This window comes from Chiroxiphia lanceolata, chromosome 4 (assembly GCF_009829145.1).
Source record: "Chiroxiphia lanceolata isolate bChiLan1 chromosome 4, bChiLan1.pri, whole genome shotgun sequence".
NCBI classification, from domain to species: domain Eukaryota; kingdom Metazoa; phylum Chordata; class Aves; order Passeriformes; family Pipridae; genus Chiroxiphia; species Chiroxiphia lanceolata.
Window position 1 is genome coordinate 71,301,621 of NC_045640.1, and position 24,329 is coordinate 71,325,949.

The 24,329-nt window shown below is 46.5% G+C and overlaps 1 protein-coding gene across 5 annotated transcripts in view; it reads left to right on the forward strand.

Annotated features, from left to right (window-relative positions):
- Positions 1 to 14: 14 nt before the first annotated feature.
- NDNF (neuron derived neurotrophic factor) overlaps positions 15 to 24,329 on the forward strand; it is a 36,203-nt gene continuing 11,888 nt past the window's right edge. The window contains exons 1-6 of one of the 5 annotated variants that reach the window (XM_032684963.1): positions 15 to 251; positions 1,257 to 1,308; positions 3,250 to 3,390; positions 5,684 to 5,802; positions 11,056 to 11,216; positions 14,762 to 14,915. In XM_032684963.1, the coding sequence (XP_032540854.1) occupies positions 14,896 to 14,915 (20 nt within the window). In that variant the 5' untranslated portion in view covers positions 15 to 251; positions 1,257 to 1,308; positions 3,250 to 3,390; ... (1 more) ...; positions 11,056 to 11,216; positions 14,762 to 14,895. Of the gene's footprint in view, positions 252 to 1,256; positions 1,309 to 3,249; positions 3,391 to 5,683; positions 5,803 to 11,055; positions 11,217 to 14,542; positions 14,639 to 14,761; positions 14,916 to 16,379; positions 16,546 to 24,329 lie in introns of those variants that run through there. The other 4 variants (XM_032684965.1, XM_032684964.1, XM_032684966.1 and 1 more) reach the window with 4 other exon arrangements.

Genomic DNA, 24,329 nt, shown 5'->3' on the forward strand with positions numbered 1-24,329 from the left:
AAGATTGTCTCTTCCCTTCAGGCTTTTAAGAAGGCAGCTGCTGGGAGACAGATACCTGAACCTGCTGGGACCCCACCTGAAAGAAGCATCAGATTTTTGCACCATGAAGCCACATGAGAGTCCTGCCTGCCTTCCTGATAGCTCAGGAGTAGTTAATGTGGATTGAAGTTCCCACACAAACAGTTTTTGGAGCTGTGCAGAGTCGTCAGCTACAAGATTGCCTGCCTGTGTCACTTCTGCTTTTAGAACAGGTATTTCCATTCCCTTCCGTATACAAAGGCCTGTGCATTGAAATAAGAACCTTACAGGATTAAACATGTTCAGCATTTGATTTTGGGCTCAATGGGGAACAGTCCCTGGGAAAGGATTTTTCTGCTTTTACACTGTAGAGCGATCCTGCCGACACGGATCCAAGCAATGACGTTCCTAACCCATAGTATGGACTCGGGGAGAATACAAGCAAAGCACTGAGCAGAGCAGCCTCTGGAGGGAAATTGCTTTTCCATGAACTATTGAAAATTAGGAGGTTGACTGCAACACTGGCTACAGAATAAACTCCCGGGTCTCTGTAAGAGAGAGAGGAGTTTTTATCTGTGCATGACTTTGGAGCTGGCCTGCAGACACCACAGCAGCAGATAATTTAACCAGCAAACAATGTAACTGCGCTACTCCTGATTAGTGCTTTGGCTAATAAGGGTGAGATCATGGAAAATGCTAATGAGGTGCCTTCGGAAAATCCAATTATAATGTAACCCAATTCAATGGGAGGTCTCAGCAGGTGACCAGTGCTGTGGGCAGAGCACCCCACACTCAGAGACACCGTGAATCCCCCGAACAGACGAGCTTCTGTGCGTGCCTGGGGGGAGGCAGCAACCTCCGGGTTCATTCAGTTCCACTGTTTCCCCCAGCTAACCAGGCAGGTTTGCTCCTGCCGTTTGTGGTGCTTAACTCATCATCTGACAGCTTGTGCAAGCATTGTCTGCCCCGAGCAGACGATTCAACACGGGCTATTCACAGGAAGAAAATAGTTTGTTTGCAGGGCTATCCTTTTTTATTTCTCTGCTCAGTCATAGGCTTTTAATGTTTGTCAGGCTTGGGCACAGGACTAAACTTCTACTCACACAAATCCTAACCCCTCTTAGTGTGGGGTATTCCTTCTTTTTTATTATGCTGTATCTTTTAAAATGCATATAAAATGCCTGTAAGTTGCTTTTCCTCTTGGTTTTCTTGGAGTGATGTATGTTTCCCAAATGCAGGTGCTGCCCCAAAGGATATGCTTTCTGCAGTGACCCAGGCAGCTTTGAGGGGGTGAGTTATTTTAGTTAAAATCAACCATCGTGTTCTTAGCAGGCCTTTTTCCTTCCCTGAGCTTTGCCAAAAATGGATATCAACACTCCCAGTTCTTCCTTAAAAGTTTGGTGTCTTTTGGGAGTTTTTGCCCCTTTCTTTTTTTTTTCCTGTGGTGATGTGACACCAACATATCCATGACTTGAAGTTTTTTGTTTTGACTGACCACTGTTTTACTTCCTAGGTATTTTAAGCTGTGTGCCTTGCCAAAAATTTGTTGTTTTAAAGTTGTCTCTTTCTTCTGAAGGCCTGATGACAGCCAAGTCAATGCTTATTCTATTCTATATTTATAGCTATTTCTTTCTACTCTTAGATAATGTGTGGCATGATGGGAAGATTTCGTTGGTGATAAGTAAGTTGCCTGTCTTTATAAATCACTAAATACCATCCCTCCTTAATCTCAGGCTGTCATTTGTTTTAGGAAGGAAAAATTGTTACTTTGACATTGCTGATAAAGTTGGGAGCTGCTTTAATGGCCTGAGAATCTCTCTGTACAAGAGGAGCTGGGTTCATGGCAGTGCTGTAGGCAAAGCACATGGGATGCCCCAAACACTCACCTACACTATCCTATGGTGGGAAGGCTGGAAAACACAGCAACAACATGTTTCTGGGTAATTAGGATTATGAGATTCCCAAAATTTCTGGTCTTATCCCCCTCTCTCTCCTTCTGTAGTCTAGAATGAGAAAAAGCAGGTGGTGTATGGTGATACATTTTGCTCAAGCAATCTCAGCTGCTCCAGCTCTCCCTATTCTTCCCACTCCAATGAACTGGAAATGTAATGAGATGGAAAATTCTACCTTGCCCAGAGCATCCTGTGCTGAGTGGAGAGAATATTTCTAATCAGGTTGAAGTTCTCGCTCTTATTTAAAAAAAAAATAAAATCCTGACGTTTAAAAATGGTTTCTGTATTTTAACTTTGCTGTGAGAATGACAGAAGAATTCCCCTGATCTGTGCAGATGCAAGTTTAAAGGCCTGCAAGACACCACGGGGGTGGAAAATATTTTTTGATTAATAAAACACTTTCCCACCAGGAGCCAGGATGCTGGTTAACGCTGTGTTTTCACTTACAGCAGCAACAACCCCGCTTCCACCTGCCCTGTAAAAGGGGAACACCCAGGTGCTTCCTGTCCAAGGGCTGCTGGTGGGAGAGCAGAAGGTCCACACTGGCCTCCAAACATGCCATGGGCTGGAGGTGGTGGCAGCAGGGCTGAGGCAAGGAGGGCAGGCAGGAATGTGATGGGGCACAGTGCCACGTGCAGTCTGGTGATCACTGGAGGAGGTCAGACCTTGCAAGACTGAGCCTGTGGATTGCAGCTTTCTTGGTCTAATGGGAGACACCAGACCAAGGGGGATCTGAGGCTCTTCCCATGGCCAAGGGAAAGGATTTGGAGAAGGGAAGTCTTGTGGAGCGACAGTAGGATGTTTGTATGGCATGACCTGCTGAAGAGAGAAGTTACAGCTTTGACCAATGGTCGAGCTCCTTTGTTGCCTTTTTTTGCCATCTGGTTGGTTTCTTTCATTGAGTTATTTGCTTTAGCTGAGAGAAGAGAGGGAGATGTTTTAATTTTCTTGGAGGAAGTTTTCATTTTGTGCCTTCCTGCGTTCAGGCTTCCTGTGTCTCATCTCTTAGTTGTGTTAATCCCAAGTTAGTCCATTTAAGGCAATGGCATTATCCTGTAGGGCTGGCACATGCATAGCTTCTTTGCAAGTTGGTCACAAAACCAGCCATCTCTGACTAAATATAGCAGTCACTTAAAACTATTACTCAAGGTTAGGCACAAAGCACCAGGCAGATTATGTCCCTGTGCTAAAAGTTAGGAGAAAAACTGCCCTTTTCCGAAGATTGAAATCAGAGCTGGTCTTTTTGTAGTTCCTATTCTTTTCCCCTTTCTCTCCTCAGTGCCAAATTTGCAGCCTATCCTGTATAGTCATGACCCAGCATGGAATCTGTGGAAATAATGTCAGAAGAAACAATCCTAGTTATGCCAAATGGAAGGGATTAGCAAGGATACCAGAAAAACACAGTCATCAGCACCAAAGAGTAGGATATTTCAGATGAAGTCCTTTCCGTATAAGTGACCTGGTCATACACCAAAACAGCTTTGGAGGGGCTGTGAATCACCCCTCATTTTCAGAGTTCTTGTAGGAAAGAAAAGCTGTATAGGAGAAAAGCTGATTTCTTATGAACTGGGATAACAATACTCTCTTATGCTGGCAGTAGCAAGAGAGGGATTACTTTATTCCCTGTTAAAATTCCCCTGTGGTCAAGAATAAAGTGAGTGTGGGGATGTCAAACAGGGGACTTGGAGCCTCCAGTGATGTACTTTCTCTAGAAGGGAAGGGAACTTGCTAAAATCACGTTTGAGGCATGAATATTGCATTAGAGTTAACTAAAAGCAGCCTCGAATCTGGCTTAGTAACGCCAGCAAAATTGGTTGTTCACAGGGATTGCTCCTAATCCTTACTAGTGATAGTTAAAATTCAAAGTGTGTGTGTGTGTGATGTTGTCATCTCACTGCTCATGACGCCTGAAGAGACACCTGACTTCCCTGAGGATTGAGGTGTGGTGGAGTCAGAGCGCTGGGGCTGCTTTTCTACCCCTGTCTGATAAATTAATAAGGCAGCACTTCGAAGCAGAGCTAAGAAAGAGCTGCAAAACCAGAAAACCTCCCCGCCAAATCAAACTCACTGCATTGCAGGGTGACCTCTGAGCACCACAGTTCTGCGTTACCAGATACCTGTCGGGCAACTGAAACAAAAAAGTCCCCAGAAGAAAAAAAAAACGGTCAATTAATTTGAATGTGCTGTTAATTTAATAGTATTCCCACGTGGAGTCTTAGTGCTACTATTCACAAGCTGACCATAACTTCCTGCTGTTCCACAGGTGCTTGTGACAGGCTCCACTTTCCACGCTCATTCCTTTGCAGTCCTTTACTTTGGAGTCACAGCAAACCATCTACTTGTTTGGTTGGTTTTTATTTTTTTACTCAGATGAGGTTTGCAGAAAGTAAAATTCCCATTGGAAGAGAATTTAAAAAGGTGGTGCTGTACTGCCAGGAAACCTTTTCCAAATAATTGAGTTCTTATTAATAGAAGTTTTCACTTTGATGAATGCAAACATTCAAGCTATAGCATGTTGTGTGGCTTTCTCTATCTGAAAGCACAGATAAGGGATGTGGGAAATGCAAACAAAAAAAACCTCTGAGCAGTACCAGGAAGAGGGAAGATATTAATAGGGAAGGAATATCCCTTATGAGTGTCCTGTTTATTCTTATTCTTTCAGCCTATTCTGCCCAAATTTGTTTAGTTTCTGTATGTAAACATCCCTATTGTTTATGAGCAGTATTTCATTCCATTTTATTTGGATCAGCTTAATCATATGAAGACTGTAAGCCTTTCTTCATCTGGGAAGAAAACGATCCAGGCACTGCTCCTCGATTTATGTGTGCTGGTGGGTGTAACACTGGCTCAGTGTTTCATGGCTACCGAGCAGATGCCATTCATCTCAGTTAATTGTTCTCAAAATTATTACATTTCAGTTGCAGGCATCTAAATCTCCACTAAATTCTTCAGGCTACTTTAAACTTTGACATATTAGTCCCTGAAATTCTGCAGATATTCTGCCTCTGAAGTCCCCAGAAATCTGATGGGGCTCTGCAGAGCCCAAGCCGAGTCTGGCTTTGCTAAACTGCCCAGATTTTCCTTGCTCTTTAGGAAAAACATGTGTGGAAAACTCAGGTTCTTCCAGGTGGTCTGGGGACTGTATGTGCAGGTGCTCCTGCGTGTACTTCCATATTTCTGTTATAGAAAATAAGTGTTCAGCTATGGAGGTTTGAGTGTACGAGCTAAATATGATAAATATACATCCTCTTCCCTCTAGGAAAGAAGTCTAGCAATGTTGCTAACACTTTTAACTTGGCCACATAACATACTGTGTCCCCAGGGCAGAGTAGAGCAGTAAGGGAAAATTAAGATTTCATTTTAACCCAGAGTTCAGCCTTTACCAGGGTCTAATTTTTGAAGTCTTCCCAGGCTGAGCAGCTTTGCCCGTGTTAATGGCATGCTGCACTCCGGGCTGGTAGAGCCCACTCCCTGCCACCCTGCTTTGCTTTCTCAGTGCCAGTTTTATGTTTACACACTGCTGAGGGAGAAGTGTGTTTCCATGGGTTTTTATTTACTCTTTTATAAGAGTGCTCCGAGTTTACTAGAGGAGTTTAATTGGGCTCCAAAGCGTTCTGTCCTGCTCACAAAAGCACACTGTCATTCTGCTGCTGTTTTTCCTCTCATGGTGAGGGCCCTCCCGAGCTAAACCACTGTCTCCTCTCTGCCCACAGGATGTGGAAAGGCCCCCGGTGCACCTCCATGGACTGGAATGGCAATGGACAATGGACACCCTTCCTGTCCTCGGCCTCCTTCACCCTGCAGCGTGTGGTGTTTCAGCAGGAGGGAGAAGGTCAGTGCTCACAGCTGAGAGCAAGGCTGCATTTGCCCAAAATGACATGATTTTAGACCAGCATGAAAAACCATTCCTCGCAATTTAAACACATTTCCTTTGGAGCGACAAAGTACAGTAAAAAAACTTCACTTCTCCAAAGGCTTCCCGGGCCATTCCCTCACCTCACGGGAGCTGGTTTCTGTTGCCCAAGGCACAGGCTCTTCATTACAGGGAGCAAGTTATTTTTCAGAGTTCCCAAACACAGGTATGACCCAGCCTTTCCCTTGCATGGAGGGGAAGGGACCCAGGCAGAAGTGGTCCATGCTTTTTGCCTGGTTTCCTATGGAGCAATGTTTACAAAGCTGTGCTGGCTGTGCCCGTGCATCTGTCTGCCAGGCCTTCCTGGTGACTGTATCATCCATGAAACGTCATATTTGCCAGCTTCAGTCAATTTGGTAGAAAGCCAGCAGGTCTCAAGGGTGGGCAGGTAGAAGGTGGGGGAACTTTTTATCTCAAGGAAATCTCAGCATGTGCTCCGGGCTTATTAGATAGCAGAGAATCCACACAGGACCTCAGCCAGGTGAGACCTGTCCCTAGGAGATCCAGCTTCAGTGATCCAGGCCCACAGTGCCTGGCTATTGGCTCTGGAGGGAATGAGCATGTAAGTTGCAGAACGTTTGTAGTGCAGATCCAGGCCAATTCCAAGGAAATCTGTAATGCTGTCAATAAAGCAGGAGAAGGTTATGAATCAGTGCATGACAAATGAGGTGATGGGCTGGCAGGTGATCCAGTCAATACACTGAAATGTCCTTATTGATGCCAGGCTGAAGTGCTTTGATGCTGGTCTTCCCTGGATTTGGTGACAGGATTTTTGTGGACACGCTCACCATCGTCATCGTGGTGGCTTCACAGAGAAACCACACTATCTTTTCTGGAAAAGTGGGATGTATCAAGGAAGCACCTGAGGAGCTGCCGTGTCTGCGTAGTGCCAGACCTTTACTGAAGCAGGATTGCCTTGCTGTGACTAAGCTGTAGCTGGTGCTAATGCCTTCTCTCTCTCTAGCTCTCCATCATCCCATTTCTTTCTTAACAGGAGTAAAATATCATTTGAAAACAAATGTACTGTACCTTATCCTGCTTTCAAAGACTATGATGGTGATGGGGAAAATGAGTGACTTCCAAGCTGCACGTTTCCTGTTTTGCTTTTGCCTGGTTTTAAAATGCTATTTCCTTTCTCTTTCTCTTTACTAAGCCACCACTTGCAAATCCTAGAAGGGAACCTTGACTCTTTGAATGACCTTTTCTCTCAGCAACATTGGGGATATTGGCATGTAGGGGATGGCCTTATTTTTTGGGGCTTGTCCTTGGGACAGTTGTTATCATCAGCTGTTGGTTGCACATGAAGGCATTGCATGAGTTTGTCTTCTCTGCCTGTGTTAGCTGGTCAGCGCTGTGGAAACACTGTCTATATGGTGTGATGGGGCACTTACCTCCCTGGGGGGGTACATGTTTGCCACAGGGAACTCCCTTTCCAAGTTTGGATTCTGATTATCCCCAGAAAGATTAGCAAAAGAGGAATTAAAAGAGAAGAGCTACCCATGGAACTCAGGAGAAAGCAGATTCCTGTAAGAAACTTGGGGCTTGTGAACATTTTTGCCTGTATGTTTCTTGTATTGAGTGTGTTTTTTAAGCAGTGATCCTAGTAACATTCCTCAGAGCCTTCCAGCATAGCAGGCCAGGGTGTTCTCAGACAATAAATGCCAGTTCTGTGTGGAGGAGTGGGAGAAGTAACTGGGGCTGCAAAATATTTCATCAGTTTGTATGAAAAACCTTAAAGCTGGTGCTCAGAAAAATAATTATCTTTAAGCAAACAGTTCCACTTGGAATAGCAATACCCAGAAGCATTTCCAGCCACTTAGTTCAGGGATGCTCTTTCCACGCCCTCTGATTTGGTTGATTCCCTGTGTTCCTCCAGCTGTTGTTGTAAAAAGGAGAGGAAAAATTAAATAAATGTATCCAGTCAATTCCTCCTTGGCCCTCATGGCTTCGGTAGTAGCTTATCTGCACAGATTTCCTAATGTCTTGAGGCAAACTCTCCCATGGACTTCCCCGAGGACCACACACAGACATTCAGCTCTCTTCTGGCATTTCCCTGTTAATTGCCCACCTTCTAACAAGCAGTCCTTGCTCTTACCAAGAGTCCCCAGTAACTCCTTTTGAATGGCTGCAAGGGGATGGTAAATAGAAGCGTCTCTGTTGTGCCTTTTGCTTCTGACAACATGAACACTATGAAAAAACAGACAAACTAGTGGAGCTTGTTGACTGCACACGCATGTCTGAGGCTGTGTGTGAGCCATCCACATATCCATATGAATCCTGCTGCCCTGCCCAATTTGGGGAGGCTCCTACCAGCACTGAAGGCAAACAAGTTACGTGCATTCCCACATGCTGTGCTCTTGAGGCAGAGACAAACTTCTGCTCTTAAATAAGATGTGGGTTTTTAAGCTTTGCATAATTGTGTTCTCTATCATTTTGATCTCGTGTGTGTTCAGATTCTGCTTTCCTGGCCAATGCAATTTATTACAATTAACTTGTAATCTTCTGCTTTGGCCTTTATCATCTGCACACTTGAGACAGGAAGCAATTATAGATCTTTGAAATAGATGTCCTACTTAGGCACAGCAAAATGTCTTTCACAGGACCCCGTGTTTTATAAGAGAGGATTCAAAACTGTGATAACATCCTAGAGCGCAAACTTGGGAACTTTGCTGTTCTTGAGCTGTGCTGTCTCCCATCGATGAGGCTGCGTGCAGCAGTTGGAGAAAATGCTGAGATATCAGCGCTCCTGTCACTGCTTTGCCATGTGACTGGACTCAGTTTGCCTTAGGTGCTTCTCTTCAGGATACTGAAGTAGCTTTCATTTTCCCTGTTTTCTCATCAGTAAAAACCATGATACTGGTTGCACAGGGATATTGTAAGGCTTGACACTGGAAAATGCATTTAAGACTGCTGCGTTGATTGTTTCCAAAGCACGGGAATTCAGAGGCTCCCGGACACAAATGTGGCGGTGACTTCCCTCTGCGAGAGCTGACCAGCCGGGGAGGGAGAGGTTTCACTTTGTTGTCCTTTGAGCTCAGACCAAAGCAAGACCAACTCTACAGTAAAGTGCTGGTGCTGGATTGCTGATCCTATCAGTTCTCCTTGGTGCGGTTTGTAACTCTAGCTTTGACCCTGAGGACCAAAACCAATCCCCTGAACCAAGCTGTGTCTAAAATTCCCAGGTTGGGGCACCTGTATTTGGCTCCAGGACGATTGGAAGGATGCTTCGACGTTTTGGGAAAGCCCACCAGATGGAGCTCGTGCTTGAGGGATAAAGCTCCAGCGGGCTGCTGCAGAAGCTGGGAAAATAGGACATAGTCCTTGTTTCTGTTGGATTGTTCCAGCAACAGGGTTGAATTGAGCAAGCCTGGCTTCCCAAGTGCTTGCTTGTAAGAGGAAATGTTCCATGCTAAAGATGCAGAAAAGGAAATGTATTTTTGCAGCTACAAGTGCTTGAAGCTTTTGTTGATGTTTCCATTTTCTTGTGGCTGTCTGACTTTGCAGAACTGTTTTAGCACTCCCTCCCTCTGTTCCTTAGTATGTTTCCCATATTTAATTATAATAAATACACCCCTTAGCTATTAAATCCATATAAAATCAAAGCACTGGAAAACTTGCTTAATGGTTTAGAGGAAAAAAATACACATTTGGGGAGTGAGAAGGGAAAGTGTTCAGAGTGAGAAGGGAAAGTGTTCAACCTTAAATTTAGTTACCTAAAAGACAGCTAATAAAACTTTGGAGTGTGGCAAAGAAAGCAGAATTAAGTGTGTCTTAGTCTGCAAAGTTTTCTGAAAAACATGATCCATGGATTCAGAGGTGCAGCTCCATGTCATTGCCACCAGGACCGTGCTAGTTTTGGTGTGCACGTCACCTCTCAGATTTGCGCTTCAAAAACCTTTAAAAACACGTTTTTAGAAACACATTTGTAATTCATGTAATCAAACTGCTGCAGTAATACATCAGAGAGCAGTGTAAACACTCTGGCTGTGAGGACATCGTGCTTATCTTCCACATGGGTGGTACGAGCACCGAGGAGATTCAGGCCCTGAGGTGGTGACAAGTCATGTTCTTCATGGAGAGCAAAGCAAATGGATATCACTAATTTCACCTCCTAATGAGACAGGAAAGTCATTACAACCCACCTGTGTTCTCTGTAACGAAGCCATCCCGGTGGCACTGGGGGTGTCCTGGGGGTAACATAAAGCTAAATGTGACACACTTGCTATCAGATTTATTTCTAAGCTGCACCAACCAACCAAAAAATGTGTTCTTAGTGAACAGCCTGTGGTTTCAGCCAACATGAAGCAGGCCAATTGCCTCATACTATGGGATTTCTGACAAAAAACAGTCAGATGATCTTTTATTCTAAATCATACGGGATGAGCTTCCCTTCAGTAATGCCTTTAGAAGAACCATTCCACAGCTCGCCATCCCACTCAGTTATTGCCTGGAGCTCTCCTCCCCTGTGTCTATGTGCATGCCAGCACACAAAACATCACTGCTAATTGCCAAGTGCTGTTGGATACACTTGGGGAAGAAAAAAGGAGCATATGTGCATTAACATAGCTGGATGTATACTTTAAGTGCAGTGTGGCAGCTAGTTGCAATTTTGCAGTAGCCAGATGTTGCACCATGCTTAATTTAATCTCTTTTTGTGTCGTTACAGCCTGTTGTGCAGACTTTGAAAATGGATAAAGTTGAAACCTGGGACTCCACAGAGGAGTCACGTTCTTTTCCTCATTGCTCCCTATCAGTAATTACAGAGAATCAAATCTTAGTGCTGCTGTATTTCAGATTCTCCCAGCAATGCTGTCACTGGTCAATGACTGACAATTTCCCTCTTGCTCTTTCTTTCTTGGTGTTTTCTGTCTATTAAGAAAATGGCATGCTCTGATTTCCAAGGAGTGCTCTGGGTGTCTGCTCGTTAAATGCCCTCAGTGACATGGGTCACTGCTCATTCAGGGCTGTTCTGTCCAGAGAGGGCCCACACCTACTGCACACAGCAATGTTATGTGGCACAGACGTACAAAAATGCTCAGAATTTGTGTTACACCCAGCTCGGGATCTTCTGGGAAAGCCCAAAGGGAAGAATGTTGTCATCATGGTGACTTGGGTGCTTCTGCCTAGTAGAGTTTGTAATTTTATGTTTTCTTCTTATCACTGGTTAACCAGAAGGGAAGAAGCCTCAGCCTTGGAATGAGAGCTGAGGATACCAAAGGCTGATCTTCACTGGAGGGAGGAAGGAGAAATAGAAGAGGTTGATGCCATGGATTTTTCAGTGGCCTGGAAGGAACCAGGACTCTACAGACTCCCCTTGTCTGTCCTGTGCGAAGGTAAATCCTTCTCAATCATTTGCCAAAATAAACCCCAAATCTATTCTTTAAATCTGTTGTTGTTTTCTGCCTAACAGGTCCCAGTCTTTTGTGTTTCACAGGGAGGTACTTATGGACCCCTCAAATATGCCCTAATATTTGCAATTACTGCTGTTGCACTGAGGATTTATGAGGAGCAGAATGAAGCTGTACATAGAGCTGAAGCACTACAAGCAAAAGCACTACATGCAAAAAAAAAAAAGAGTTAGTGCTTAGTTTCAAGTACTATTCTTGTTGGAAGGAAAGAGTTTGTCACTCCATTGTGTGTGAGCGTGTAACAGCGTGGTTGAAAACTAGTGCCTTGGATCAACACTTTGCAGTGACGTGTCTAAAGCAATTATTCTTTGAAGACAGGAATATAACAAGAACCTGGGTCTGGGCTGTGTCTGTGGGAACACCTAGTCACATAAGAATCAAAGGGTGCATGTTCTAGATCAAAGTAGCCCATACTTCCTAATACGTCTCATTATCATACCATTCATCTTTATTAAATTCACTTGTTTTAATTAAAGGAATGGATACTTTGCATCAGAGTTTAAGGGGTCTGTTGGGCACTTGAGATTAAATCAATGGTTTATTAAAAATTTTATCTGGAAAGTAGATTAGATTATTTAAATTATGCAAAGTAGCATCATTTTTCTTTCTCGGTAGAATAAGGTTATGATTAGGAAATAACACTTGGAGCATGAAAGCTCTGCTTGTCATTATTTTTCACCTTCAGATCTGGGATTTTAGAGTGAAATCATTCATCTTTAATCTGGTTTTATGATATTACATCAAATTTTGCAAAATGAAGCAAGTGCTGCAGTAGTGTCTAACAGCAGGTGTTTTCCAGTGGCGATGTGGGAAACGCCAGTGCTGGAAACTTGATTCAGTTGGACCATCTTTTCAATTTGTGTAGTATTTTTGTGCTGTTGGAGCAATACATCTTGTTAATCAGTTCATAAAACAGTAGGATTAAAAAGAATGCACTGGAGGTGTAAAACAGTCAACGCCAAGAGAGTTCCAAGATTAGCTTAATAAATAAAACATAATTGGATAAAATAGGCAAGTAATGAGTTGAGGGCAGCCCCAGTGTGTAATTTCTTGGGGTCAGTGGCAATGCATCAGCCTATACTGCATCTGGGTAAAGCCTAGAGGGCATATAATGGGGTGTCATGAAATTGTATGAACACTGCTCTGCTGTTGAGATGTGTTGTTTCAGCCTTCTCCCACCAGCACTTTCAAGTGATGCAGCAGCAACTGCTGCACGTGCTTTTGATTTTTCCCAAGAGAGGGTAGAGAAAATGGCTCTTATTAGAAGAAAGAAGCCGTAATTGGGGCTAGCAGGGAGCCAGCGATGTGTGTAGGGTACGGTGCTCCCTCCCTGCCTGCCTGGGCTGTGCTCAGGGAAGCAGCAGCACTGGGGGAAGGTGTTCTCCCAGGGTCATGCTCTGTCCAGCCCTACAGGGCCGTCGCCTCTCACACAGGTCACTCTGCTTCAAGCAACCCAACGGGCAGAAGGAAAACCTCTTCCTCAGGTGGAACCTGTGGCTCAGCCGCAGGCAAGCAAGACCCAGTGAGCAACATCAGCATTCCTGCTGGAAGCAGGAGCATCTTCTCTATGCTCACAGCATTCGGTTTTATCGCTTACCTGTGCGCTGTCGCTGCTTGGGCTCCACCTGGGCAGTCATGTGTTGCTCCTCTGGGGGAGGCAGCAGCAGCTACCAAGCCAGATGCTTCCTAGATGCCTCCTGAGGCCCCTGCTGTCCAGCCCATTCCTCTTCTGAGACAGTGAGCACTGTGTGACGCTGCATAACTAAAACCCATCACAGCCTGGTTTATTGGGCATAATCGATTGACGAGTCTGGTTTAGCACCTCAGTTTCTGATGTTAATAAATAACAGTAGCCTTCCCCTAGTGCCAAGTGCTAATCAATGGATTACTGATAACAGATCTTCAGATCTGCACCACAACGAGAACCATATAATTGGGCAAAAAAAATATATACACATGCAATTAAACACATATTCAAGCACACACAGTGTCATCTGTCCTCCACACCAAGTGCGCAGAAGCGCCGGGTGCTAAAATTTGCAATGAATTATTTATATGATGAATTATCCCTCTTTCCTCCCCTCCTAGAATATCCAATTGCCTGTTTCCATTTTTGTTTCGCAGAGGTTTGTTATTCAGGATTTATTCACTGGATATCTTACTAAACATTTCCTGCTCTTTCTCTCCATAACATGTAATAACACACGTCTCGTTTCCTGGTAGCACCTATCCATCCACTCCAACGGGGTCTCCCAGTGTGGTGACACTGTGAGCAGTGCCATTTTTACCCAGACAGTTTACAACCCTCTTTGTGAACCAATTACAGATGTTCCAAATTTTGGATGTTTATTTTCTCACTGAAATCAAAACAGTTCCAGCCCCTAAGTGAATGATCCGCAGTTACAGACAGAGATTGCGACTGCGTGTGAATGAATAATTTGGTTCTCATCAGTATTTAGTGCCATGCTGCTCAGTTCCCTGGAAGCCTTTGAGAGGGTGGGAGGAGAAGATGAATGCCCAGAGAGAAGTCATTTGGAGGTTTGCTGATCTCCTGCCCCTTTGGTTCCTCAGTTTTGCCACACAGACATAAGGAACAGCACTTTACAGTCAAGGACTTCTTGCCCTGGGTGTTGGACCTCTCCATGCCTGGGACCTGTTCCTGTAAAGATTGTACAAACCTGAGTCATCTCTGGTTTCAGGGGGAGCACTTCAATGCCAATTTGCTAGGTGCTGGGATAATACCTGGGATAGTCCCCTATTTAATAGTTTAAAGGAATCACCTACACAGGAGAATTTTCTGTATTTGGGGCTTTCATTTATTTAGTGTCCATTTAACTGGCTGCCCTAGTACCTTCCAGACATACACGTAGCTTCCAGCATGTGAATCCCAAATCTGCCTCCTGTATCTGTGTTTAATGTTTTTTTGTACCTTACAAATTTTTGAGAGCGGCAAATCTAGTTGTGGAGGTGTTTTTTTAATGTGCCCCTTGGCTGGGAGTCGCTCCGTGCTGAGCTTTAAATCACGACAGAGATTTACAGTTGCGATAGAGGTGGAGCTGCAGGCATCCAAAACGAGAGTTATCTGTGCAGTGTTCACATACCTCTGTAAATAATATCCCAGGGATGTCTTCCTGCTCCCCCTGAAATCACAAACAGTAATACCCCCTAAGAACAATAGCACTAAAGCTGTCCTCAGGTTGAAAATAATCGCTTTGCCTGTGTGTGAAGCGCAGCCCCGAGAGCTCTTTGGCTGGGTAGCAATATTTTACCTCTAATGACCTCGAACCCGAGCCAGCCATTTCTGCAGGCTCTACAAAATCCTGGTGTGCCAGGAATCGGACCCAAAGGTAGCTGCCTGCCTTCACCTGAGCACATCCCTCTCTGCTGCCTCCTGCACACTCCGAAGGCTTGGGGAAAAGCTGCTCGGAACGTACCGGGTTTTCTTTACTAATTTTGGCTTTCTTATTTAGTCAGATTCTCCCATTTTTGGATGATTGAACCTCTGTGCCTTCTGCATCAGAAAGAGGAGCCACGTGTATTTTGCTGAGATTATTTTGTTGAGGTGCTGCAGTTGGAACAATCCTCTGGAAAGGGAGAAGTCGGGATGCTGTGTGCCTACACCAGGTATTTTTTGGATCCCCTTAAACATGTATAATTTAATTCTAAACTTGTGCCTTTCCTCCCTTCCCCAAACTCCCACCCTTGAAACCTATTTGAAAACGATAAGGATAGTTGTGAAAGATGTCAAAACGGGGACATGAAAACAGAAGGATAACTGGATAGTGGCTCCCGGGGGGCTCTTTTTCTTAATCCTGGGTTTCTTTTGGTGAACTTATGCTTTTGAGCAGCCCCTTGGGCAGAGTGCTCGCTGCCTTGCCTGGAGCAACCCGGTTGCTCTGTGAGTTGACAGAGTGGGAGGTAAGTGGCAGTAACTAATGGCAATTAGCAGAGGTCTGGACAGCTATGTGTCCCTGAAGACATGAGCTCCTCTGGGGATTGTGTCTTCACAAAGTGAAGCTGTTTGTCACCCTGCAGAAAGTGATAATCTGCATCCCTCTACCGAGGATATGCTGTAGGATTTGCCCAGCTGCCTTGCAAAAAAAAAAAAAAAAAAAAAAAAAAAAGATATTTTAATTTATTTTATTTGTGCTTCCCAAATCTGTTGAAGTAGTAAGGAAGGAATGATTACCTTCAGGGAAATCACCCATCAGCTGCTATCAGTAATAACTTCTTTAACGCTTTATAGCACTTGACGGTTTTATGACTGATGTGCCAAAAAGGAAACAAAACCAAAGGAGTTTGTTTTCAAATGGCAAAGGATAGTTTCTGCTCCCAGGTAATTGTAAGAAAACTGCCCCTGACTCCCCAAACCTGAAAGCTGCCTCTGACAAAAACGTAATGAGGGAGAAGGTGAGAGGTTGAATGTAGAGCTTCAAGACCCGTTTGCTAACTTGCAGGAGGGTTTAATAAATCCCATTTCTCACGCATCCCTGATGGAGAGGTCTCCCCAGCCCTCTCTCCCGCCTCCATCGCTGTCGGGATGTTCCGCAGCGCTCCCGCAGCCCCGACCCCTCCAAGCAGCGGCTGCGTGAAAAAGAGGAGTGGGAGAGCGCTGCGCGCCAGGCGGCCCCGCATTCCGCCGTCCCGGCTTGCGGGCAGGATACAACCCTCCAAGATGGATGTTTGAGTAGCCCCCGGCGGCGCGGCACAAAGCGCTGCGCGGCTCTGCCGGGGGGCTGCGGGTCGGGCTCCCCCCGGTGCCGGGGCTGCCCCCGGGCCCGCCCCTGCGCCGAGCGGTGTCGGGGCGGGGCGGCCGCGCCCCGGGGCACCCCCTGCCCGCTCGGCCCGGCCCGGCCCGCCGGCAGCTGCGAGAGACGCGCCGGGCGCCGCCGCTCCGCGCCCCTCCGCCAAAACTTTTGCCGGCCGCCCCGCCGTTCCTCCCGGGAAGAGAAGGAGAAACCGGGGCCGTGCCCTCGCCTCGGGCGGCGGCGGGTGCCCGGGGAGCTCCCGGTTCCTTTCCCCTGGGTTTTATTGTTTTTCTGCTCTTTTTTTTTTTTTTCCCCCCCTTTCCCCCGCTGGGAGGGGTGGGGAAGGGAAGGGGCTATAAAGCGCGAAGGGACGTGCGTGACACAGTCCCCGCTGCTGCAGCCCGTCCCCGCCGGAGCGGGGGGGGTGTAGGTAAACACCCGCCCCCCGAAAAGAAAAAAGCCTCTCCCCTCCGCGGGAGGGACGGGACGGGACCGGACGCCGCAAGGTAAGGCACCGGCACCGGGCGGGGGAGCGCCCTCCGATTGCCGCCGGGGCGGGCGGGGGTCGCGGTGCCCCCACCCCGGTGCGGGACCCCTCGACCAGAGCGGGACGCGGCCACCCCAGTGCCGTCCCTCCCGCCGCGGCGGCAGCGCCGAGCCCCGCGTCCCGGCACCGCTCTGCCGCGGGATGCTGCCGGGGGGACCTCGGCGTCCTCCCGGGTCCCCGCCTCGCCTTGGAGCTTTGAGTTTTCCTCCCCGCTTTTGCCGTCTTACAGCCAGCGGCGGCCGGTGCCCCACAACCCGGACGGCTGCCGGGAACCCTCGGCTCGTCCTCGCTGCCACTGGGCGGGTGTGTGCCAGGCAAGCAGCGGCTCCGGCTTCGCCAGCATCGTACGTTGTTTTCGGGGAAAAAAAAAGTGGCTACCAAAAAAAAAAAAATATACAGAAGACTCAACGGTGAGATGTAAGTGCGGAGATTTGCTACGTGCAGTCTGGGTTGTGCTTTTATTTCGACAGCAGAGACAATGGCTACAAAGCGTTGTTTAATCACTTGCAGATATAACTTTTATGTATCTAAACCTTCACAGTTAAAGGCTGGCGCGGATTTTTGAAAAGCTGTGATTCTGTGACATTTTTTTTCTGGATGTATTTAACACTTGAGCAGTAATGTGCCCTGGTTCCTCAGATGGGTTGTTAGCTTGGTGCCAGGGATGAGCGTGATCTTGTCTGTGCCATGCTGCCCAGGGCTGTTCTGGAAATCATCCCGGTGGACATCGACTTGGACTTAGGCAGCCTCTGCAAGGCTGGTTTCAGAGAGAGGATTGTGAAGCTTGTAGCTTCCCTTGGATTTTCCCTCCCCGCCAAAGGATCTGGTTAGCATCTAGTTACAATCGTTAATTAAAGCACTTAAACAGTATTGCTGTTCTGGTGGCTTGACTGAGCTGAATGGGGCGAGCTAAGCGGGGAGGCAGGATCCCTGCCGTAAATACACGGATCTCCCTGGCCCGGCTGGCTGTTTGTGAGCAGATGTCAGGAGACATTCAGTAACACCGGTGTGGCACTGTGCTTCCAGTGGAGCATCCTAAAGTCAGGCAGTACTGGGAGCCCCATCTGGCACTGTCTTACGATGGGCTTCCAGCCTCGATGCACTGATTTCGTGCTTGGTTGAGATGATGGAGTTGTATCTGTGTAAAACTGGAAGAGGTGAGAGCGATTGGAGGGTGAATTCCTCCCTGGGTGGTTGACAGCGAGTGATTTATCACATTAGTGACCCTGGCAAGGCACTGCTGGCTTGTCCATAACCTGGTTTCCGTAAAAATAGCGCTCGGGTGTTAGACATCATCAGCACCCTTGGCTGGGCTGTAAGAGGGAGCAGGGGAAAAAACTTTGTATTTCTGCTCAGCCTAGTTTGAAAATCGCTGATTCTTAGCTATTTTAGGAATGGCATTTCAGATCGCTCCTTGTCGGGAATGCCTCATCCTGCCGGCCCCGCTCTCCTACCTCGTAGTTAAACACATACATACCTGGAAGTGGAGAGCTGCTGCAGTCAGCTTTCTAGTACCACTACAAGTCTCTGTGAGTACCTAATGTCTAGAATTTAAAACCTGTTAATAGTTGAAGGAGGAGAGGACTTTTTATGTTCTACTCTGACCGTTAAAAATGTGATGAAGCTGAAATGTGCAGCAGTGCATCATGCGTTGGGATTGTGTGGGTGTATTCAGGCTCCCGTGCCTGTGTTTTGTCCTGTAGTGAGAAGAGAGATACCTTGTGTGCTTTCTGTGCCAGCAGAAAGAGCGCTCTTCATTTTGAAAGGGCTTGGTAATACATCTGAAAAATTCCTTCTGCCTTGTCACCTTTTCGTGATGAGATTGTGGGCGCCTCACGCTCTGTGCCTGCACGGCCCTGCACAGAAACCCCTTTGATGTTTCTGCTGTTTAGGGTGGGCACCTCAGCGTGTCATGGCCGCCCTGCTAGTGAGATGACACAACACACGTGGGGACATGCCACGCTCTGTGGCACCCCCGAGCAGAGCCAGCTGCTCCCTGGTGTGAGCCACACCTGGCAGGCAGTGGCACGCCTGTGACTTGCTGCTGGCGTCACCGGCCAGTGGGTCACCTCCCGCCCCGATCACCCTGGGGAAGGTCGGGGTTTGGTGGTCACATCACAGTTTCAGAGGGAATTTGAACACTGTGTGGGATGCTGATCCCACAGAGATTAATATGGGCCCCTTTATTGAATTGTAAGAAGGCTGTCACGGAGGTGAGGCAGAGCTGTGCAGGATCGCCCCGCACGCCTGTGTTGTTGTGGACGGCGACTTCGGAAACGCCGAGGAAAAGCTTTTAGGTTTCCCCCAATGTTTATAAATACAATATGGTGCAAACTGTCAAGCAAGCTGTTCAAAATCACGTAACGCCTGTGCTGCCTTCCCTGTTCGGCTCGAATGCCTTCGCCACGTACTCCGTGTTCATCTGACGCTTAAAGCTCCCGGCACGCAGCTCCAGCCCATCTGCCACAGCTTTTCCAGCACCTCTCTCCAGCTCCTGTGAGCTGGGCTGGGGACACAGTTGGTGCTGTAGCTCCACCTTGGGAGTCCTGAGCATCCTTCAGTGCCACGCTGCTCCAGGCCAGCTTGGCAAGAGCCCAAGCTGCCCCTGGAGCATCCTGGCTCATACACCCAACTGCATGTATGGGCAGAAACACCGTCTTTGAGTCCCCTTCGTCCTCCTTAGAAGGTTTGCCCATCTTAGAAGTGAAAATGAAGGGGTAAACCCCTTCCTGGTAGCTCCAGCCATGCTGTGGCCTTCTGCTCCCTGTCCCGTGCCTTCAGTAGGGCTGGATTGAGCCTGTTTGCTGGATGTTTCACTCTGAAGTGTGCCAGGGTCTTCTGCCTTAATATATATAAAAAGACAAGATGTTTATTAAACTCAGACCCTGCTTTTTCTTCTACAATTTATATCCCAAGAGGCTGGTGATAAACAGTTTATTAAAAAGAAATCCTGATTTATTTCTGCAAATGGTTACATTTCAAGCTGGTACCGAACGGTTTTGTAGGAGACCACCTTTTATGCTTCCCATGGCAGTTTAAAAGATTGCTAGAAAAATAATCCAGAATCTAAGTAGGTTTGGATAAAGGCAAGCCAGGACTGTATGTCAGGGTATGTGGTGCTTTTATGCAGCGAGGCGGCGGATTTTACCACAGAACATCTGGGTACTGGCTTCAGTTACAGCCCAGATTTTAGTGGGATAACAAGTCTTGTTTGGCTTCGCGTTCATTTTGAAGTCACTAAACTTTATGTGAATAATAAAACTGTAAGCCCATTACTTCACTGTTTTCAAGGGGCTGTTTCAGCCCTCCTTCGGGGTCTCGCATCTTTCTAGAGCTGGTTTTATTTTGCCTTACTAAGTGGGTATTTACCTTTTCAGCCCCTGGCCTGCTCTGGCAGGAGGCTGATTTACTAATTTGTACCGATGGACACACCAGGGACGGCGGGTTTCCATCCCACCCTGCACAACATGCACGTTTTCTGCATTAGGGGCAGCCTAATGAAAACTGCACATTCCTTGTGCAGAGCATTCAGAGGGGCTGATGTTGTTCATGTTGAGGACGATAGAGCTGCTCTGGGCTACCAGTTCAGCCACTTGTGAGAGCTAAAATAACGGGGGAGGTTTTGCTTTCTTTTCCTGTTTGATTATAAAATGCAGAGGAGAAGGGTAGACCTGACTGAAGGAGGGAAGGGCCTCCTCCTTCAGGTAAGAAAACAAGTTTTCAAGCCGTTACGAAAGGGTACACGTACTGGTGGGAATGCCCAGCTCCAGGGATGATAACCTCAACTAATAACATAAATGTTTGGAATATAAGTTTTGTGTTGTGAGAGTGTAAGTGAGAGTGTACTGACATGCCGTGAGACTGATGTTTAACTTGCTTACAGAGCACCTGGTGCGATACCGAATGCTGCTGGTATCACTGACTGTATGGGCAGGAATAAACTAGAAGAAGTCAGGATTATGTCAAATATCGTAGGTAAGACCAGTGAGGAGGGACTTAAGTACTGCTTGAGCTCTGCTACATCATGAGTGGAGCAGTGAGTGAGCGAGCAATGCCTTGGAGAAAAGGCAGAGCGCAGAAGCCGTGTTCCCCACTCTGTTTTACATCGTGACTGAGAGGTACTTCTCTGACAAAAATCCTCATTAGATCAAGCAGGGATAGTTTCTGCCTGAGAAAACGACTCAAATAAGCCTAATGCTTATGGATGGGTGGAAGGAGCTTTGAAGACCGAGGAGATGTTATGTTTGAAAACTTTAACAAGATGTCATTAGGAGAGGAAGTATTTGCCCTTAGATAGGGAAACAGGTCAGGATAATAAATCATAACTCCAGGAGAATGTGCTTAAAGCTGGAAATACGTTAAGAGGAAGAGAGAGAGAGTAAATATTAAAAAGAAATTTGTTCTTTCAGAATTAGTTTTCTCATTTGCTGTATGCAAGGACACCCATGGAACAGGAGAAAGATAAATGTTAACATGGAGCTGTAACAGGAACCAGTCGAAAATCCCATGACTGTGTAGATGGCTTTGATTGCATCCCAGGGAGTGTGTCGGTCGTGCAGGACACATCAGAAACAGGCAGAGTGTCATCTCAGTTCATATGTGAGGTAGCTGATACTCTGATTTCACCAAAAAACGTGGTGGGGGACATTTTAGAGGGTGGGTTTCAAATGCCCTTCGAGTAATCAGCAACACGAGTTGTTTGAGAACCCAGCCCCAGTACCTGACTGTTTCAATGAACAAAAATATACCTGATTAACCAGAAGGATGCAGGCAAATCCTGTGCTGAGCATCTTTCAGTGGGCTCTGTCCTCCCACCTGGGCAGGTAATGGCAGCATGTGCAGCATTTCTCACAGATTTCTCCAGAGCACATGGGGTTGTTCGGGTTTGGCCTGAACTGGGGCTGCTCTGGCTTCAGGGTAATTAAATGCAGTAGTTGCAGAGATGTTTGTTGCTGGTGTGACAGCTGAGATAAGAAGCAGTGGGTACTTACTGCGAGCACCTGGAAAACTGGAAACCAGAAAGCAATAATTTATCTTTCCTACTTCATTCCCCCCCTTGGTGGGTCCGGATATGAGGATATGAGCACCCCTCCAGCGTGACCCTCACACGCTCACCACGGGACACACCTCCGAGGCCCACACCTCCCCTGGGACTTCCAGGGGAAAAGCATTGTTTGCCTAATTAAGCAAATTTATTATTATTATTATTATTTAAGAAAATGTAACTTTGAAGGGGTTGAAACTTTATCGGGGAGTGAGAAAAACGATGCTTTTCACCTTTCTCCCTTCTGACTTGCTCAGTACCAAAATAGAGCAGCGCTAGACCAGCCACTGCTCCTGCTGCAAAGGGATCATGGGTTCTTCACACACGTTTGCAGGGATGATTAAACAGGGTGGAAGGTTTTTACAAAGCAGCCAGAATATCGTGGAGAAACGAGCCTTCTCTCTCTCCTACTTGCTGCTTTGTTTAGGTGCAGCAGATTTGCTGCTAATTTGTTTATAGTCAAACAGTCTAAACGTGTCTCAGCGTTCTGAAACCCAGAAACCTGATGCAAATTAAGCAGTTTACAGATTGGGATGATGATGGTGCAGGAAAGCCAAGTGTCTTAGAGCTGCCAGCTGGTCTCTGGATGTGAAGGAAAACATCAGTGAGCAGCGCTAACGGTTTCTAGTCCCCATTCTTTCCCTTCCTTTGGCTACTAAATCTGTATTTAATTCCCCAGGGGCTTTCTCTCCTGGGTAAGTATTACTTACTTGAGTATGATTTGTAGGGCTAATAGGATCTTATCCTTATTTGGGGAAGACCCCGGGGGCTCTCTCAAACTGATTTTTCAGTAATGAGAAATAATGAATAAAAATCTAATAGTCCTAGGGGGTATTAAAGTTACAATTTTGCAGGGAAGATTTAATGTCAGTCAATTAAAACTTTTATAATCCTGTTATAGTACAATGGTTGGGAAAAAATAATACAAGGAAAAATAAGTAGGTTTTAAGACCCTCTTGCATCACGTGAACAAGTCTAACTTAATTTAATGTTTGAATTTTAAAGCAAGAGTCTAAAACATCTCCTGCAAGTGTATGATAGCAGGGTGGCAGGCTCAGGGAAAGAAATGTGCTCTGTTAATTTACAGAGCGCATTCTAATTCCCACTCATCTAAGAAAAAGCGGTTGCAAGGTGTTTATAAGAAAACCCAGGCGATTAGGCCTTTAACTCAAAAATGCATCTTAGTGAGATGCACTTTCAGTAGCCCAAAACACACTGTGGCTCAACCTGTTGCTCATGGGGCTCATGACCAGTCCCACTTGGAACTATGGGCTTATCATGGCTTTCTCCAGCCAGGGCCTGAGCAGACCCCAACTCATGGCCCTTGGTGAAAAAGCACCAAAGAGCAGATACTTTTTTGAATTTACAGCTTTTTGGGTTTTACAATGAGGTAGTAACTGTGATGCTGAAATGACACTTTGTCCGTTAGCAGTAACTTTCATTCAAGATTGGTGTAGCCATTTCCAGTCCCTAGTGAAGGGACACTCCCAGAAAAGGGTGCCCAGAAGGCAGTGCTGGATCCCATGCCACAGCTCTCACCACGTTTACCCCCTTTGGGAAAGGAAATGCCCTTGGTGCGCATTTCAGTCATCTCTGAATGCAGAAATTCCTCTTTTTTCCCCCCTTCTTCTCCCTTCTTTCCCCTGCTGTCAACTGAGGATGTATGGTTGTCATAAGAAGGCCTGAAGGTTTTGGGGCTGTTTGGATGTTCACTCACCCATGACAGTGTGACCTCCCCACCGTATGTGTTCCCTGGGCTTTTGTTGGCTGTAACCAGATGAAGGACTAACCTTTCGCCTGCCAGCCTGGACAAATAAACACTGGCCCAGCAGTGGAGTGGAGCTGAAACCAACCCTTTTGAAAACCAGATTTTTCGTCTCCCTTACCACAGCTCTGCAGTTGACCCTGGCAGGTTTGAAGCTCTGGCAGCACATCCCTTTGGAGCACCCGTCTTTTTGCACTTGGGAAAGACTTTCCAGCTGGGTCATGCGGAGGTCCTCTGCTTAGAAAGCCAAAAACGTGCTAGAAAAAAGGCTGAAGACTGGCAGCTCCCAAACAAGCTTCTGTCCTGCTTTGGTATGATGGGTTGGTGTCTGGTGAGCTGTGGTGTCTTACAGCCTCTCCAGACAGGTGTGTGTGTCAGCTCTGTTTAAGGCTCATGTGTGGCAGCAATCCCAGTGCTTGTGCCTCTCCATCTCCCATCCATTTTGCCCTTTGGAGGCAAATCCTTGCTCAATCACGTGGCTTCTTAGTGCTGGAGAGGTTGAGCGACACTGTGTGAGCAGCTGGGGGAGGTTGGGATTTTCTCTGGAGGCAGTGGGAAGTGATCCGTGCTGGATCTCAGGGAGTTCTTGCTGCTGTAACTGTGGCTGAGATCTGCCAGCTCTAACACCCAGCATGCTGGTAGAACTATGTAAATATCAATAGCTGCAGCACCGCATTTGATACTTTCCATTTCCAAACACTTGGCAAATGTTTACATATTTCCAGCAGCCCTTTTCCAACTAGGGAAAATGAGACACAGCATCTGTGAATTACGGGGGTTTGTGACAAATCATTATGAGAGAGCACCTTAATGGTTCATTAAGGACTTGTAGGGCCTAATATTTTCTTTGCATACCTTGAAAGCTGAAGGCAGATAATATTAAAACCGAATTAAATCTTGGATAGTAAGTTCAATCAGAAAAATTTGGACTCTG